This window comes from Balearica regulorum, chromosome 5, assembly GCF_011004875.1.
Source record: "Balearica regulorum gibbericeps isolate bBalReg1 chromosome 5, bBalReg1.pri, whole genome shotgun sequence".
NCBI classification, from domain to species: domain Eukaryota; kingdom Metazoa; phylum Chordata; class Aves; order Gruiformes; family Gruidae; genus Balearica; species Balearica regulorum.
Window position 1 is genome coordinate 24,247,237 of NC_046188.1, and position 18,252 is coordinate 24,265,488.

At 40.9% G+C, this 18,252-nt stretch overlaps 1 protein-coding gene across 2 annotated transcripts in view; it reads right to left on the bottom strand.

The window, feature by feature from the left end:
• NRXN3 (neurexin 3) overlaps nt 1-18,252 on the bottom strand; it is a 1,011,514-nt gene that overhangs the window by 709,151 nt on the left and 284,111 nt on the right. For both annotated transcript variants that reach the window (XM_075753769.1, XM_075753770.1), the window contains one exon: nt 3,151-3,589. In XM_075753769.1, coding sequence (XP_075609884.1) covers nt 3,151-3,589 — 439 coding nt within the window. The remainder of the gene's footprint in view (nt 1-3,150; nt 3,590-18,252) is intronic.

Below are 18,252 nucleotides of genomic sequence, written 5' to 3' on the forward strand. Positions count from 1 at the left end.
TCCAGTATCTCCGCTGTTACTCCTCAAAAGCAGCATGTGGAGCACATATTACTCGAAAGGCTAGAACAAACCAAAATACTGGAGGGTTGAGCTCCAGACAGCTGCTACTATAGAGAAAACAAACGGCACCTCCAAAAGCCACAAAGGTAAAGAAACCCCCCAAAGAGAAGAAATACTGGATACCAAGGAGAAGTGTAAAACCTGGAGAAAGAGTGTGAGATGATGAAAGGAAATAAGCCAGACAGCAGCCTAAGCTTTCTGCCAGTTTTTGTACCCTGCAACTTTTCCTGTAAGGAGACAGTACTAGCTCGAATGCACAGCACTTGTAAGACCAAGCTGCTGAGATGCAAAAATTTTGAATTGACAATAGGGAAAAGAAGTCACGAGAGATGAATCCTTTTTTTTTTTTTTTTTTTTTTTTGTATTGTTTTTTATTTCCAAATCCCAAGTTTGCATTTCTATTTATGTAGATCAAATCCTATCTTGAGAAATCAGAGGAATCTAAGCATCTCCTTTCCAGTCCTTAGGCACTTTCTAAAGAACAAACAGACCAAAAGACCTCAGTTACTGAGGGCAGAGCTGATACACAAAGCAGTGCACTGAAGCAACTGCCAACCAAACCTCCCAGTAAGATTTTTAGTGTCTGAGTGGGTGGGACAACATGTGTGTTTTGTAGCTGATGACCAGCTGAAAACATTGTATTGTGTAACGTGCTCAGTGTTTCCCAGCTAGAAACTGTGACAGGTTTTGTGGACACTTTGTAGGAGCTTTCCCCAAGGACAGAAAGGTTACAGGACGCTAGGTGTTCATGTCCACGCTGTCAGCTTCTGTCAGAGTAGAGAGAAAAAACATCTTTTGTTGCTCTGGTAGCCAACACAGACCAAAGCATACACAAAGCCTAAGGGGACTAGAGGTGCCAGAGGGTATTTGAGCACAACTGCCACGCTTCCCCAGCACTTGCACTCCTGCCTTAGCACATTGCAGCAATGAATATTCGGATTTTTAGGCTATTTTACTAAGCTCAGCAGAGCCTGAAGTTTTGGACCATTAGAGAAATGGGAAGAAGAAGGGGAGAGATGACACTTAATAAGGGCATGGCTACTTTAGTAATGAGAATCAGAACCTCTGTGTCACTAGCTCATTAAACCCAAATAGCTGTATTGTAGCCCACATTTAAGTTCATTATTTCAGTTCAGTTTTTAGATGGCAGGCATCCACAAAAAAAAATTCTCCAAGGCGTAACCATTCTCTGGTCCACACGTGCAAGAAAAGCCAAGGACTAAACAAGAACAGATCCTAAACTTCCTTCTCACACGTAGCAAAAGTACCACTGGATAGGAATGGTTAACACTTGCTAAAGGTATGGCATGAAGAAATCAATGCCAGTATCCCGGTTTTCTGGGGAGACAGGACATCAGTCACTAGAACCATTAAACCAGTACTCTTCATCAGCAGAAAATGCAATTTAAAAAAAAATAGAAAAGAAAAAAGAAGACAATGTACAAATTTGTTAATTCCTGTTGAGCAAAGTGGTTTTAATTCAAAATCTGTTACCTCTAATCAGTGTCCAGAACATCACAAACCTCCCTGCCAAGCAACAAACAAGTCAGTCCTACAGTCTCATCCACCAAGCAGCAAAGCCGTCTGTCACACCCTCCTAGTCCAAATGACCGTGTGTCCCTCTTGCTAGGTTTTTACAGACTTTCTTAGCGGAGAGCTTAGTGTCATTTCTGTTTCTCCTTCTGCAGCTGCCTCTCCAGGGACCAGACAGTCCCCCAGTGAGCAAGCAAAACTGAAGACAGTACTGAATGCAACTAATTGAGTTTATCCTTGGAAGTTAATTAAATTTTAGCAATTCTAAAGAAATCAAAGCTCCATTTATTTATTTACGGCTTCCTTTATAAAATGTTCCTATCGATGTCTTTAGGAGATAGCAATATATAACCACACATATTAAGTCCTAGAAGAGCACCATGCCAAATACAAAGAAACTCCTCACATCATCAAAGAAAAAACTAGCTTCAGGCAAAGACCTGCTCAAACAGCTAGGCTTTGCATGGTATCTAAAAGTCAGCTATTTCGAAAACTCAAGGGAAGCAAATTCTAGCACTGTGTTCTCTCTACTGATGATATTCAGCAACTGGAAACATAAAATTAGGGACCTAAAGCTATCATCTGGAGATCACCAGAAAAATTCCAAATCCACTTGCAAATGTAAGCAAAATTCCCTTTGAAGGGATATATAGCCAGGGTTTGAGATCCCAAGCATTCAGGAAGAATTCAAATGCAATTGTTCACATATTCTCCAGATGAAGTTACAGTATTTGATAATTTTTTTCCTTACACAATTTCAGAGTACACCATGAGTGTGTTAGCTTGATATCCAGCACCAGAAACAAACAAAATACATCTTCATAATTGCATGGTAAGTATATTATTAGAAATATACTAAACCACATTTGCTGAAAATGAGAAGCTGTGAGGAAAAATAGGAACATCCGCTGAATGCCGACTCAGATATTAAGACTGGAATTTGGCATGCAAGAGAGAGTAAAGAAACCTAACTGAAAACTACAAGATATTGAAAGAAATAGAATACGATGAAAATGTTGATTTGTTACCAGTCGTGCTCATTACATTTATTTTTCTCATGATAAGATCCCAAACCCCTGCTCTTTAAGGACACAAGATCTAGGATAAGATGGTAATATTAGGTCACAGCAATAAGTTTTCATTTGGTTTCTACTAAGTTTCTTTTGAACAGAAACACAAAGTAGACCAGTGAGAATTTCTCAAATCAAGAACTAAATAATAACAGTTCTGAAGGATCTTAAACCTTACCATGGCCTACAAAGAACTCATCACTATAATTATGTATGTAATTGCAAAGATAGGTCCAGAATATCTGAAGATTGTAAATAAAATATTAATAGACTGCCTCTGTGATGTGCTATCTGAAGTTCACTTTAAAAATTTAATGAAAACCTAGCCATTCACATCTTTGCTTTGCTGGATATCACTGGAATAACACCAAGTTTTTGTAAGGAAGTGATTCATATCTACCAGGTTTTGAAGGTTCTAAGAATTAATGCCCAGCCTTAGGTTTGGATCTGAAAGATGAATCTACCTTAGAAAAAGTCACCACTCTACCTGATCTCCCATCTCGTTGAATATCCACATGATACCACTCTCCATCATTGGCTTTCTTCTGTGTGGCCTTGACTTTAATGGTCCCAGAGCCCATGTCCAGCAGCAAGTAGAGGTTCCCATCTAGAAGCTCAACTGCGAAGAAGTCTACCTTTGTATTTTTCTGGCTCCTGGCATCTTTCCTCTCCTGAGGCTTGCCATGGGTGAAAAGGATCAGTCCATTGGGTTCAGTGGTTCGGAAATCAAATGAGATGGAGCCCATCCTTTTGGTATTCCATTTAGGCAGACTAATATAGGCCTCAGGTGTCTCAAAGCTGATGGGATCCAGTGTAGCCACATTCTCACATACGAATTTCACTTCCCCGTAGATCTTCATCTTAGTATCACCAATCCGTGCCAAACGAGACAGCTCCAGACGAATGTCGTTATTCTTATAAACAACCTGTCAGACACAAGGAAAAATATCATACATCAATCCTGCATACAGTACAAATACCCCAATTACTTTCATCCATGGGAGATAAACTTCTCCCAAAAGGCAGTGGGGAGCAGAAAGAAGACCATGCAAGAGTCTGACATGATGACAGAGGGAGAGAGCACAACCAGGAGTATGTATAGAAATGACAGCAATGGGTACTTTGCAATAACTATAGATCAGAAACGCAGGCAGAAGAGAACATTTAACTGAAGGACAGTGAGAACAATTAACTCTACCACAGGCCCGCTCCGCTGTAAAAGCTTTTGTACATAAAATACAGTGTGCATCTGGTATCATGCTGTTATATTTGCATAAATCCCATACAAAATACATAACAAAGTGTAACTTCCATGTCCATCTCTGCTAGCCACAGCAGGGAACTCTGTACCACCACTGTCATTTCTCTATTATTCCCATAAGCCCACTTAACTACTAGGAGAGAGATGGAAAAAAATGTAAGGAAGTTGCTGTGAACTGTTGGTGATTGCCCTGTGGATCCTAAACAACTACAAGAAAAAATAAACAAAGACTTACAATTTTTCTGACCAAGAAATCTTATATCACTACAGGCACAAACTTGCTATGGAGACATTTGTATAGCTTACCCTCACTTCAAGAAACCTATGGTCTCTATGCTAACACGCAACAGCCTGTACATATTCAGTGCCTGGACTCTTACTCTTTCTCTGGGTTAAGGACCGAAACTCTGGACTCTGTATTGCTACATGGATGGAAATTAGCCAAGAGAAGAGTCCCAAACAGGCAAGCGCTCCTGAGCATGCCTGGCTTGCTCAGGAGTCCATTCCTCCTGCCCTTCTCTTTCTACAGAATTAATTCCTTCCAAAGAGGACTCCACTCCACTCCATCCCATTCTCACAGAGGCAGGGACTGGAGAAGGCACAAAACTGAAACATTTGTAAACTGTACTTCCTCTCAACCACCTTCTGTGCCTCCTAAACATACAGCAAGCAAAAGCATTTCTGCAACTAGCACAATTTTGATTGAATTAATGTTCTGCGACACTACTGAAGACTCTGACTTCTTCTAAGGAGTTGTTATTTTAAAATACTTTGTGTCTATTACATATAGCATATACATACACACACATTTGATTTCTATTTTCAAAATGCTAGCAGGCTAAGTTGTCAGCAATTTGCTATGGAAAGAGAAGGGAAAGGAGATATGCATTGTTAATTCTACAAACAGGACAGGAAAGTCAGAGGAATGAGTGTGCAGTAAATATTAAAACGCAAATGAGGGAGAGAACGAGGGATAAGCTTCTAAAGTAGGTGAAAAATAAATGAAATCACAATTCAACACATTTGTAGCGAGGGAAGAATATCCAGCTTTCACCAGGCATTAAAGGAGAAATTCCCCAGCGCAGCCAGCACAGCATCGGATTTTCCTGTTGCAAAGGTGAAACACCCTACATAAAGTGAAAGGAGGAGCCAGCTGTTAATTCCCATTTGGAGTCATGGCACAAAGCTGTAGTTCCTCCCAGCAGAGGACAGTATTGACCCACAATAGCTTATTTTGCTCCAATTCCCAATAAAGTGCTCTGCCCTTGCACAGACTTCAAAAACATCAAGTCTATTAACATCTGTAAGAGGAATAAAATACATTTTCAATTTGTGAGACTGTAGTAGTTTCACTCTACGGATTAACCATGTCAAATGCTCTCACTAGACAAACCATACACCTCCATCCAGTGACTCAGCAAGGCTGTGCATTGCAGCCTCCCCCTCTTGCCAGACAACGCGGTGCACCTCAGCCAGACAGCAGAGACGAGCTGAAGCTACCTTTGTATCCAGGAAAGGCTCATGTAAGAAGCGTGAGATGTACTCCGTGCACGTGCAGCTGTCCAGACTGCCCAGAATTTCTGCACATACTTTGTGCGTGCAGCAAGTTCAATGCTTTCCACAAACACTAGTTCTGAGCACTGCATGCAGTCCTATCTGCATCTTAAGGCAACGGAGGAGCTGAAGGTACAGAAGAAAATAATAGAACAATTAAGAGGATGGAGCAGGATGCTTTATGAGGGTAGCCTGAAAAGGCCTGGACTCATATTTAGAGAGGACTGAGAAAAAATATGATTGAAGTTTACAGAAGATGGAGAAGATTAATGTAGAACTGCTCTTTGCGAAATCCAGCAATAGCAGAACTAGAAGCACTCGCTGAAACTTGTAGGATATAAGTTTAAAATAGATTTTTAGAAGTACATATTTACACAGAGGGCAGTGAACTTCTGGAACTTGCTGCCACAGGAGGTCATGGAAGCAGAGAGCACCAGCAGGCTCAAAAATAACCAGAAATATGAGTGGGCAGCAAGTCCACAAACTGATATTAAAGTGAAAAAGGAAGGGATGGACCTTCTAATACTCCTAATCCAATAGCAGTGGATCCTGTGGGAGTGTAAGGGGAATGTACCACTGATAGTAGCCATGCTCACACGCTCTCCCTAAATAGCACTTGCACCTGCTGCTATTGGAGGCAGACTACTGGGTAAATGGATTGACTGTTCTTCAGGCCCATTAGGCCTTTTCTCGTGCCCTTCACGTGCACGTTGCACACAGTCTACTCCTTGTTCCACTGCAGGGACAGCCTGGGAAAGATGGGAATTGGAAATGGATTCCTCTGGACAGAGTTCTTCTGCCAGCACATACACATGGTACTCCGTGACTGTACGACGCTGCATTTTTGGTTTCACCCCAGTATGGAGTTGCTTTGGCAAGAGAATGCCAGGCCTGCATGAACTGTGACTCTAATGATCCTAACATAGGAGAACTGCCCTTTTTCGATACTACTATCAGGTGTTCAAACCAACACTCCTCTAAACTGTATCTTGACCCAGCCTTCCCACATATGAGAGGAGCAGACAGGTAGCACAATACCCTACATATGATTGATGGCTGGTGCTGGGTTGTGCCTAGCTATGACTCAGTGACCTGCTTTCAGCAACCTCTGCAGGTTGCTGGTAGAAGGAATACGCTCACACACACATAAGCAGCTTCCAGCTCTCAGCTGAGCCACGTACAGGTTACATCTCCCCTTATTTTTACATGGTGGTAATTTGCTATTGAAATAATTTACTACAGGTCATGCTGTCTTCTCTGCTACTAGCAAACTTTAAATTAAAATAGTATCTTGTTTTCTCTAAGAGACATAGCGATACAGGAATTAGTTACACAGAAAATCAGTCTAGATTATCATAATGGCTCTTTCTGGCCTTATAACCTATGAATCTTGGCATTTTAATGAAATCAACAGATGCTTCAGTGCAGTTTTCCAGGATAGATGAAACACATCCTTCCCAAATGTTAAAATGGCCTGGTAAAGGAGAAGATGCTTTTGTCAATTGAGGTCTGATTTGCCACCAGTGCTTTCACTGAGGGTTTTCTATACGTTTGTGATCCTACCTTGCAACACACCATTAAAAAGGAAGGCAAGTAAAAAGTCTAGGACAAAAAATTCTATAGTTCTAAATATATGAGCTTCAAGAACTACTTTCTCAGAGAGTCACTTGATACAAGCCAGAGAAGAAACATTTTCACATTTCACTGAGGAAGCTGTCTGCCAGCAGTAGAACCTATCATCTGCATAACGCTTCCTACCTTGTAGTCTCATTTTATCAGCAATCTCTGAACTAACTTGAGGGGTCTTCAGGATATGTGACCAGCAGGTCGAGGGAGGTGATCCTGCCCTTCTACTCTGCTCTTGTGAGACCCCACCTGGAGTACTGCGTCCAGCTCTGGGGGCCCCCGTACAGGAGAGACATTGAGCTGTTGGAGAGAGTCCAGAGGAGGGCCACGAAGAAGATCAGAGGGCTGGAGCACCTCTCCTATGAGGACAGGCTGAGAGAGTTGGGGTTGTTCAGCCCGGAGAAAAGGCGGCTCCAGGGAGATCTAATTGTGGCCTTCCAGTACCTGAAGGGGCCTACAGGAAAGATGGTGAGGGACTGTTTATCAGGGAGTGTAGTGACAGGACAAGGGGTAATGGGTTCAAGCTGAAGGACGGTTGATTTAGATTAGATGTTAGAAAGAAATTCTTTACTGTGAGAGTGGTGAGGCACTGGAACAGGTTGCCCAGAGAGGCTGTGGAGGCCCCATGGCTGGAAGTGTTCAAGGCCAGGTTGGATGAGGCTTTGGGCAATGTGGTCTAGTGGAGAGTGTCCCTGCCCGCAGCAGGGGGGTTGGAACTACACGATCTTTAAGGTCCCTTCCAACCCAAACCATTCTATGATTCTATATACCAACATACTGATTGAAACCCATGCCTCCAGCTCCAAATGAGGCCATGACTGACTCAGAGAGCTGTCCCACACTAGGACATAGTCTTCTAGTGACACTCTGGGACATGGCTTCCATAAGAAGCACAGCAATGAAAGCAGTGCCCATAAATCTGTCCATTCTTGTCAGAAGGCTTTCTGAAGAACAGGCTTTCTGTTTAAACAGAGACAAGCTTGAGTTCATCCCACGTCTGAAACATGTGTCGGAGAAGGTTAAGAGGCCTAAGGGAGTCAAGGAGATGATTCCTGGTAGACATACACATTTGCTTTACAGTTATTCCTAGAAGGAAGGTTGAAAAGAGAAAGGAGAAGAAAATTACTAACAAAAGCTATGCACTGCGCATTTGAAAACTAACCTTTATGCTTCAAATCTTAAAACCGCTTTATATTCCAAAAATTAAATTAGAACAATGAGAAAAGTGTCATTTCCTTTTCCATGAAGACTGCTTCTAAATACACTTTAATAGAGGAATAGTTTGGCTGTTCAATGTCTTTATTTAAAAAATTGAACCAGCACAGATGCATGGTCAGGGATGGCATAGTCCAGATACACACAGTCTCTGATAATCAGCAGTAGAATTCCATGACATTTGAGGCATTTTGGGGGATAAAAAAATATACATATATATATAATAAATTAGGTTTCCTTTAAATCTGCTGAGAAAGAAGGGTTTGTTTTAAGCTGAGCTAAAACAAATTTGCAATCCAGTTTTGAGGTTTCTTAAAAATGGCAACTTTGCAATTCTGAAGCATTCAAGGAATTTCTCCAGCTAAACTTATAAGAAGCTTCACTCATGGGTTAATGAGATCTCTAATCAGATGGCTTTTCACAATGATGAAAAGTGTCTCTCCGCAATCAAGTGAAGATGCAGATAGAGTGGGAGCAACAAAAGCGACGAAAAATTATGTGCAACGCTTGGCCAGTAGCCAATATAAAAATTCCTCTCCAAGTTAGTGCTGTTAAGCAGGAAACATGGTTTTTGGTGCAGGCTGGACACAGGCATGCTCCAAAGGGGAATGGCCATTGATAGCCTGGCAAATTAGAAGATGACCATCATGAAAAAGGGCAATAACCTGAAGGCTGCATAAGTTTAGCTTGCTAGGAAGAGCATCTCTAAAGTTCAGCCAAGTTGTTCACCTACTGCATCCTGTGTATCTCCAATTGCTTTTTTCTGTCACAGGCTGACCCCTTCCACAACTGCCCATATCACTTCTCAGAAGGGCTAACTGCAAGACATTCAGCCTAGAGCCTTTCTAAGACTTTCTTAAGGCATCTGCACTGGACAAGTTCCTGCAGCTTAATAAATTACAGTTTATCAGCTGGTTTACCAGAACTATGTGTTTCTAGCCTGCCCCAAGCAGCAAGTAGGAACAAACACACCAGCTAAAAGCACTTTACTTTGTGTTTGGGACAGACCACGTATGCAGTGATCCAAGGCTTCAGTGATGGGTAAATAAAGCTGCTACTCTTATTTATTTAAAGATCTGTACGTGGACTGTGCATATCTGGTCTAAACATATTTGATGGTTCACTGGGATAACAACTGTATTCAGGTAATAAACAAACACAGCCACCATTCACCATGCTGAAGGTGTTAATTTACCTGTCAAGAAAAACAATACATTGAACATTGATAAGTAACTGACACCAAAGATATAAGACTCAAATATGATTTGTGGTATGTTGAGTAAAGTAATGCAATCCTACATTCCATCTGAATTATGTTTAACCAAGAACATGTATTTACCCAGCTAAAAATAGGAATATGGTGAGTAGAATGCTCAAACAATAAGGCAGGACTATTTCAAGCTTCCCTACAAATTTTTTTCCACCTTACAAATCAATTACAGGTTCTGAATAACTTCAAGTTTTGTGGAAAACCCCTGAAAAGAAAATAGATTTATTTAGTTTCAGAAGACTTATAGGAAGATACAGAGAAGTACTCCCTGGAAGAGGCTATAAAGAAAAAGAAATAAAAGGGATTCAAGTTGTCAGTGAAAAAAAGGGCTGAAAAAGGCAGGGTGGAATTTTTTCAACTGGTCTAGTGAGAACACAGTAAAAATAATTATTCAGAAAGAGGTTTATGCTGAAAAATAACTTTTCCTTAATAGATACTGAGGACAGAGGACCCAATACTTCACTGCAGTCACATCTATCCTTTAAGCCAAAAAATAAGTCCCTCCTTCTCATGAAAATTCAGGAAATAGGAGTGTGTTCACAGTTACTACAGAGTTAACACCAACTCAAATAATTCACAGGGTATCCCAGAGCAAGCTTAAACAGATTAAGGCAGATCAAGTTCCATTTGGCGGCCTTATCTTTCACCTTGGAATACACCAAGAAAAAGACTAAACATTTCTATCTACACCTTTTTGGAATAAGATCTAAGATTTTTTTGCCTTACAACCAACCAAACATACGAATGAGAGAGATTCCAAGCTTTAGGGGGGGAAAAAGTTGCTTTACAGCAATTTATTGATGTTCTAATATGCATCTAGAGCTGTACAATAAGCTTTTGCATATACTGAGCCTGCTGCTTCTTGAGTTAGCTATAAGTATTGCTAAACGACTAAAATGTCAAATGCTCTACAGCCTTACTTATTCTTTGTGTTGCATTGCAGCATTCAAACTACAGAAAACCAGGGTTGTGAATGACTGACTTCTTGGATTCCCTCCTTTTAACAGGTAGGAATAAGGATAGAATTTATTTTATCACATGGGTGGATTTCTGCATCCTCCATGATGGATACACTGCTAATTCATTTGATCTACTGTCGAAGAAAATCTTGATTTCAAAGGGAATAGCAGACCCTGCAACTGCATCTTGAAACAAACGTGATGGGAATATTAGAAATTATATATATTTATTTGTGAAAAAGGCATGACACTGTATATAGAGAGAAGCTTTTATAGTTGCAAGAAAAATGCTGCTGAAGGATTCTATATTAGCCTCAAAGACTAAAGTCATTTCCTCAGCTACCAAAAATGCATAGCATTGGCAGCAGTAAGATTAAGTAGAATTGATCATAGCATGGCCTATGATTTGAGGATGAATGCTCTTTTGTGGTGGAAGTATCAAATCCTCTTCTTTCCTTGCTACAGAACTTCAGGTTCTGCAATAAGTGAAGAAAGGGATCACAGAAATAAGGTATAGTTTCTGGATTTCTTAAAATATCACTTTTCCACAGATTTTTCTAAGCAATGGTGAGAAAGCCACCTAAACTCAATATTTTCAAAAGTATACTTCTCACATCATGGTGGCCAACTTGAGGTCATGGAATTAGTTTTGCAGCCAAAAGCTGTAAGTGAAGACAAGAAGAGATTTCATCTTTACTGCTAAAGCTAAAAGAAATGCTCTGAGAACTCAGATTTCTCAGTCTGTTTCTAAAAACTAGCTTGTTAACCAATACTTGTTAATATTTAGGTGGGAAAGTAACTGACTGATATTTGACAGTAGTAGAGTTCACCTTTGTGTCATGGCAAAGAATTTAAGGCATTTCACTGTGGATTCAGGTGCACAAACTTGAACTTCCCTCTTGCTTCATGTTCTGTTCAACCTCAATTTGGCCTAGTAACAAAAGAATAAAAGCTGCAGGGCAGGGAAGCCGACAGCCAGCTATGAAGCTTCTTACTTGTGAGACAGGCCATGGACACAGGCATGCCTCATGCTAGCCCTGAAAAGCAACTTGTATCTTGGACATAAGAAGGATGTAGAGGAGATATGTCAGTATTTTACAAATATTCATGCATATACAATAATGAAGAAATTCTATGTTCTACACTAAGCCTGCATAGTGCACAGATTAAAAAAAAAAGACGGAAGAAAGAAACACTTAGTAGCTACACACAGAAAATCATTCCTTGGGTGGATTAAATGAAGCATCCTGGAATGTAGGGAGACATAGGAGACAGTGCTGTATGCTGCTGGAGGTCATGTCCAGTTTGGAGAATTGCACTTCAAGAAAGGAGTGGGACTATTGGCAAAAGTCCTGAGAAGATCAATGACAACAACCAGAGGTCTAGAAAATAGAAGAAAGGTTGAAAGTATTGCTTCTTTTTAACATAAAGAAAACTGCAAGAAGACATTATAACAGTGTTCAAATATAAAAAGGTTGCTACAAAGCAGAAAGGAACAATCTGTTCCTTGTATCTATGCTGAAAAGGACAAGAAATAATGGGCAAAAATTCCAGCAAGGAAGTGTTAGAACTGATGTTAGGAAAAGTTTTTTTAATTTAAGAACGGTGGAGCACTGGAAGAGATTGCCTGAGGAGCAACCATCACTAGAGACTTTTAATTACAGGTTAAACAAATTCCTGTCAAGACTCACATAAATGTCATTGATTTTTGTCTTGGGACAGTGGAAGTGAAAAGGATTAAATAACCTCTCACGGTCCCTTCCAGTTTTATTTTATATGATTCTGTGTTGGGGATGAGGGGGAAGGTGCAGGACATGAGAAAGGGGAAATTACTATGTAGCTAAAGACTTTCCTAGTATTCAATGCACAGAAAGGAAGAATAAACCTTATATTAACACAATTCTGATATCTCACAAATTTAAAGAGCTTAAATTTACACATTAACTCCCTAGCTAATGAAGGTTTGATGGATTTTTTAGAGTTAAAAAAAGAAGAAAAAAAAGGAATCATCATCATAGCAGCTTATTTACCAGCATTCAGTAGCTGACTTCAATTACATTCAGTTCTGTATTGAGCTTATATAGACATTCACCAGTTACAGAATGCTCTGCTCCTCCCAAAAGCATCCTGAAATCTCAGATTTGTCTAGCTAGCACAAGCTAAATCTGTCTAGCTTGGTTCAGTGATGAGTATGTGAGGAAATGATTACTGTCAAGTGTCTTAAGGATTTCATCGGAAAGGCAGAGAGGAATTATTTTAGGATGGCCCCATTGATCATTTAAGGCTTGAACCTTGTTACACAAGACACTGAAAACTGTATCAGACAATGACTTAGCAAATACACTTCACTTAGTGATTTCATTGTATTACAAATCCACCTAAGGTTGTGCAAGTACAAAAGACCTACCTCAGGAAATAGATTTGTTTAGTATGGCTGGGTGAATGTTTCCATCAGAATGGCTTTCAAACACAGAATTCCATTTTCCTAACAGAGAATTAGCACTGAAATGCTTCACTTCAAGCCATTGCAACCCAAAATGGCATGTTTAGTTTCATCAAACTTAACAGAAAAGCTGTTGTATGAACTTATAACACAAAAATTTTCCAGGCATTGTGTTTACTTTCAGTAGTGGTCCCCAATTTTACCTCTAGTCTGCACTCTCTAGGGAAATATTTTCACATGATGCAATGTCAGCATCCCACCTGACATCAGAAGAGACACATGACTGGTTTTGCCACAAAGCAGCTTGACCAAATATTCCGGTCCCTATGGGAGAAAAGGACACAAAGGCTCTACAGAACAGTTTCCACATGGAACTGCACTAGATAGGAAAATACAGTTCTTGTTAAATTGGCCCCAGAGTATTTGAGGTCAGCTCAATAATTAATATGAAATAATTTGATTTGGGGAATATCAGAATGTTACATACTAATTATGAAGATGATTAGGGGACTGGAGCATCTTTCTTATGAGGAAAGACTGACAGAGCTGGGTCTGTTTAGCCTGGAGAAGAGAAGACTGAGAGGGGATCTTATCAACGCTTATAAATATCTAAAGGGCAGGTGTTAAGAGGATGGGGCCAGACTCTTTTCAGTGGTGCCCAGCAACAGGACAAGGGGCAACGGACACAAACTGGAACACAGGAAGTTCTACATGAATGTGAGAAAAAAATCTTCTTTGCTTTGAGGGTGACAGACCACTGGAACAGGCTGCCCAAGGAAGTTGTGCAGTCTACTTCTCTAGAGATATTCAAAACCCGCCTGGACGCGATCCTGTGCAACCTGCTCTAGGTGATCCTGCTTTAGCAAGGGGGTTGGACTAGATGATCGCCAGAGGTCCCTTCTAAACCCTACCATTCTGTGATTCTGTGAATTCAATTCTGAAGTTTTGAGGTATTTCCATTTTAAAAAAAATAAAAAAAAAATCTTACCAGCAGCAATGAAAACAAATGTGGGCTGGAGGAACCTCCTTTGGGACAGAAGCTCTTCATTTCACTCAGCTTTATCACTTCAGTGATAAAACGTGTTTTAATGAGAACATCAATGTTTAAAGTCTTCTGTGAAAATACTAAATAGATATTGTTCACTTACAGGTATGCAGTTTTTCCCCACTACCTATCTTCCCTAGCCAATATGCCTTGAGCCTGCTTCACAAGAATATCCCTGGCAGGTACAAGAAGGTAGTTCCGTCTCCATAAGCCAGTCAAGCATTAGTCTCACTGCCTAGGCTTCCAGTGTGCTAGGCAAATTGTGCCAACCGCAGTGGTGTTTTCTATGTTTTCGTCATGTGTCCAGCAAAAAACAAATCGAAAACATTTACCACTACATATGGGAGAGCACATGCTTAAAAGTGAGCACTGCTCAAGTAACGATGTGATTAGGGCAACAAAGGAAGTATTTAGTGGATTTAGTATTGTGTAGACTTAGTCCACAACCTTATAGTGGTGTCACTGGAGCAGGATGGTGTCACTGTAGCCAGATGACAGCAGCTGGGGCTGCTGCATCCCATCATGTGTCTCCCTCCCACCACGTTAGCACAAAGGTCACAGGGGCACTGGCATCTCCTTCCATCTGCAATGGCAGCCAAAGTCAGAGGCATGTCTTCAGCTAGGCTCTCCTCCTGCAAGGGAGCAGACATTCCAGGTCTGCTGAAGAAGTGCCATTGGCAGGATGGCACTATCCCATGGCTGACATCACCACACAGGTCTAGATAGACTGGGGTGGAGGAGGAGGACCACCTGAAATACTATGGGTTTCTAAAATTCTTTTTAACTTCTCTCTTGTTGCCCTGTGTAAAAACATGCCAACATGGGCATCTCTCCAGGATCTCTTTGCTCAACTCTGTTCAAATTCCAAGGCATGGGACAAAGCCCAAACCCTCCACAGGTAGGATTCCCCGAACATTTATCTACACTGGGCCTTATGTTGTACGAAAACAAGGAGGTGATGAACTAAATATTTGCTTGAATATTTGCTGGAAGAGGCAGGGAATGTAATTAATTCCCTACCTACATGAGACATCAAGAGAAAAATACTGTCATCTTATAACCACACTCTGATGGTACAAAAAAGAACCAGAAGCTCTTTTACATCTTTCTCCTACATGCATCTAAAAACTCTCAAGCTGTGCCCTCCAGCTCTACAGTGTTTTCAGCACTAACAAAAGGGAGAGAGGGAAAAACAACAACAAAAAACCCCAAAACTCAAAAAAAAATCTTCTGTTTGTGACTTAGTCCCAGTTACCATGATGCCAGAAAGTCTAGTCCATCTATTCATTCAGAAGCCACCCAGCTGCATCAGTCACAGTTTTGGTGCACAGCGCAACACTGAGACTAATAAAAGGGAGGCTGGGAATGGGGCAGGTCCTCCTCACCTGGCCTGCAGAGAAACCTTTACTGACAAAACTGTTCTCCTAGCCCCCACCATCTTTACAGGATTCTTGGGGAATAGTATTACAACTGTGCAAAGAGCCCAGTGGCACTACCAGAGCCCACTGGGGCTATTGGTAAAACTTCATCCCTTGCTTTGATCTGGAAGCTGTATGCATGGAGTCGAAGTCCAGCTGCTCCTAGGTGTTAAGAGGGGACAGGGAAGCTGTCAGCACAGCCAGAACACTGCTGCTGCACTGAGAGAGCATTGAGGAAAGCACATGAAAGGAGAAAGAAACAAAAGCAAGAAAAGGGTGATGTTTTCCAGTGGATGCACTGAAATGAGAAGCAGAAATGGGAGACACATGACAGCCTAAGCACCCCATTCAGCACCAGATTACACTTCCTTCTCAAAGTAGGTGGGGTGCTGCAATCAGGAGCAGCAAGAGCTCTTCGATAAGGAGAGAGGTCAGGGCTGGAGTCAGCACTGAGCACCAGACAAAAGAGGCAGCTGATGAGCTGGTTCCTGGCACGCTGGGCCTGATTCTGCAAAATGCAGGGAGCTTTTCATACTGTTTTCTCTCTGGAGTGGGCCTATCACCATGTATTTTTTCCTTTCAAAAAAAAAAGGGGGGGCGGGGCAGGCTTTTCCCCAGAGGGAGCTGAAAAATAAATGCGTCTTTCCATTGTAGAAACAGTTTCCATAAGAAATTCCTACAGAGCATTTTAAGTTACTCTGTGAATATTAATGTCTTAATGTGAACCCGTTGTATTATCTCCCATTCCCCCATTAAGGGCGACTATCCCCAATTTACAGAAAGAGAAAGCGAAACAGAGGGAACTGAATATTCTTGGCCAATTCACACAGCAAGTCAATAGATAGTCAGAAAGAACATCTCCTCTTCCTCATTACTATCCTGTGCCTAAAAATAGCTGGAGAAGATGTTATGGTGACACAGATCAGTGTAAATAATCTACTAACCTCTTTCAGCTTTGAAATTCAATAATGTAAATATGAAATGACAATAAACTTTTCCCTCAGTTTGTTTACTTTTCCTACAATGCCATTTTAATGCATCCAGGCACAGGGTTTCCATCTCCTCTGTGTGGAGCTTGGTTTTACATATAAAGGGAAACTGATCCCACATATCTAAGAAAGCTTATTTGATACAAGCCTAATTTACAATATTATCTTACATTTTCTGTTTTGCTCAGTAATATCTTACTGCTTAAGAAAGATCTATAGCAGATCTTAAGCAGAGCTATAGATCTTACATAACAGGCATAACACTAACAGGCAGAAAACAAAATCTGCCTTAGCCAATTGTTTGGCCAAAATTCTTGAGTTAAATCTTTTAATCCTTTCTGGTTAACTGGACTGCCCATCCACTTTTGTTGTTTACCTCCCAACAACCTTTCCATACCTTTACTGAGCACTGAGACACTACTGTGGCACCAGCAAACAATCTCAGAACTTCAATTTCTGGAGTCACCTTCTTTGGAGGAGGGGGTTGAGAAAGGGGCTCTGCTCTTGTTATTACCCAGATCACGTTGACCAGAATGATAGAAATGATTGTTTCATCTATGTGGCACTCTTAAAGAACCAAGTGTTTCTCCTCTGTGGCAGTTTTATTCTCCTTGCATAGAGCAAGTGCTGTCAAAAATCACAAAATACATAGAAATCAGTCAGCCATTCTTTTTCTAACATACCAAGAAAACTTGACTGTGTGTTATATTGGCCGCTGAAGGACAAAAGAGGGGAATAAGAGGAAATGGCTGACAGTCACAAAACTTTAAAAAAAATCCTTGAAGCAAGGACACATATGTATTCCTCAGTGCAGGACTGGTTGCTCACGTCAACACATGTAATCAACTTACATGCTATAATTATTTGCTAATATGCACCTATGTGTATTTGTATTTACATAAACATACCCATACACTGTGCATACACACATAAGAAGGCATATGTATTACATACAGATCTGAACAGTGAATCTCTGCACTGGTACCTACTAAGACCATATGTATGGATTTACACACATCTGTAAACAGTTACCTGAACGCATGCTACTATATATACATATATGCGTACATGTTTACTCATCTCTCCACCTGTGATTCTTATGCCATACACATGTTTTTCCAGGGCAGTAAAACTGAAGAGTGCTTCTGATTAGCATTAGAAGAATGCACACTGTCTGCATGTGGATCCCCACGTGCACAAGTTCTTATGCAGTTGTGCTGCCAAGAAACTGCTTGTCATTCTGGTGACAGCTCTCCTCTTATCCTGGAGGTAGCTCAGAAAGCAAGAGTGTATCTTTTTTTTTTTATGAAACAGTCTACACAAAGATGGAGCTACCATTCCCTAGAGAAAAGATTGGTGGAGATGAGATTACACCAGAAGCCTTGTGACTGCCAATTCAGCCTTTGCCTACCCACACCCTCCAATATATCTAGAAGTGAGATTTCAGTTCAGGAGGTGCAACTAACTTTGCTGTACATGACATTGGACTGTGTGCTGAATGGGACTTAGCAGGAGCTAAGCATGCTCCTTCATGTATTTCTTTTTCTGTCACCTTGGCATGGTCAAACCTGAAAGGACCACAGACAAGGGAGGAAGCAAAGAAAATGACAACAGGGGCTTCTAAGTGGAGTATTTCTAACATAAGCTATCCTGGGTCAGGCATGTTCTTGCCTGCAGTCCTGTTCCAAGACCAAATAACTCAGTGTCAGCTCTGATTGCTCTACTACTTTAAAGAGGCACCCCCCACACACACCCCCCCCAACTGCATACAAAGCCCAGTGTGCAGAATATAAAGACACAAATGCTGAA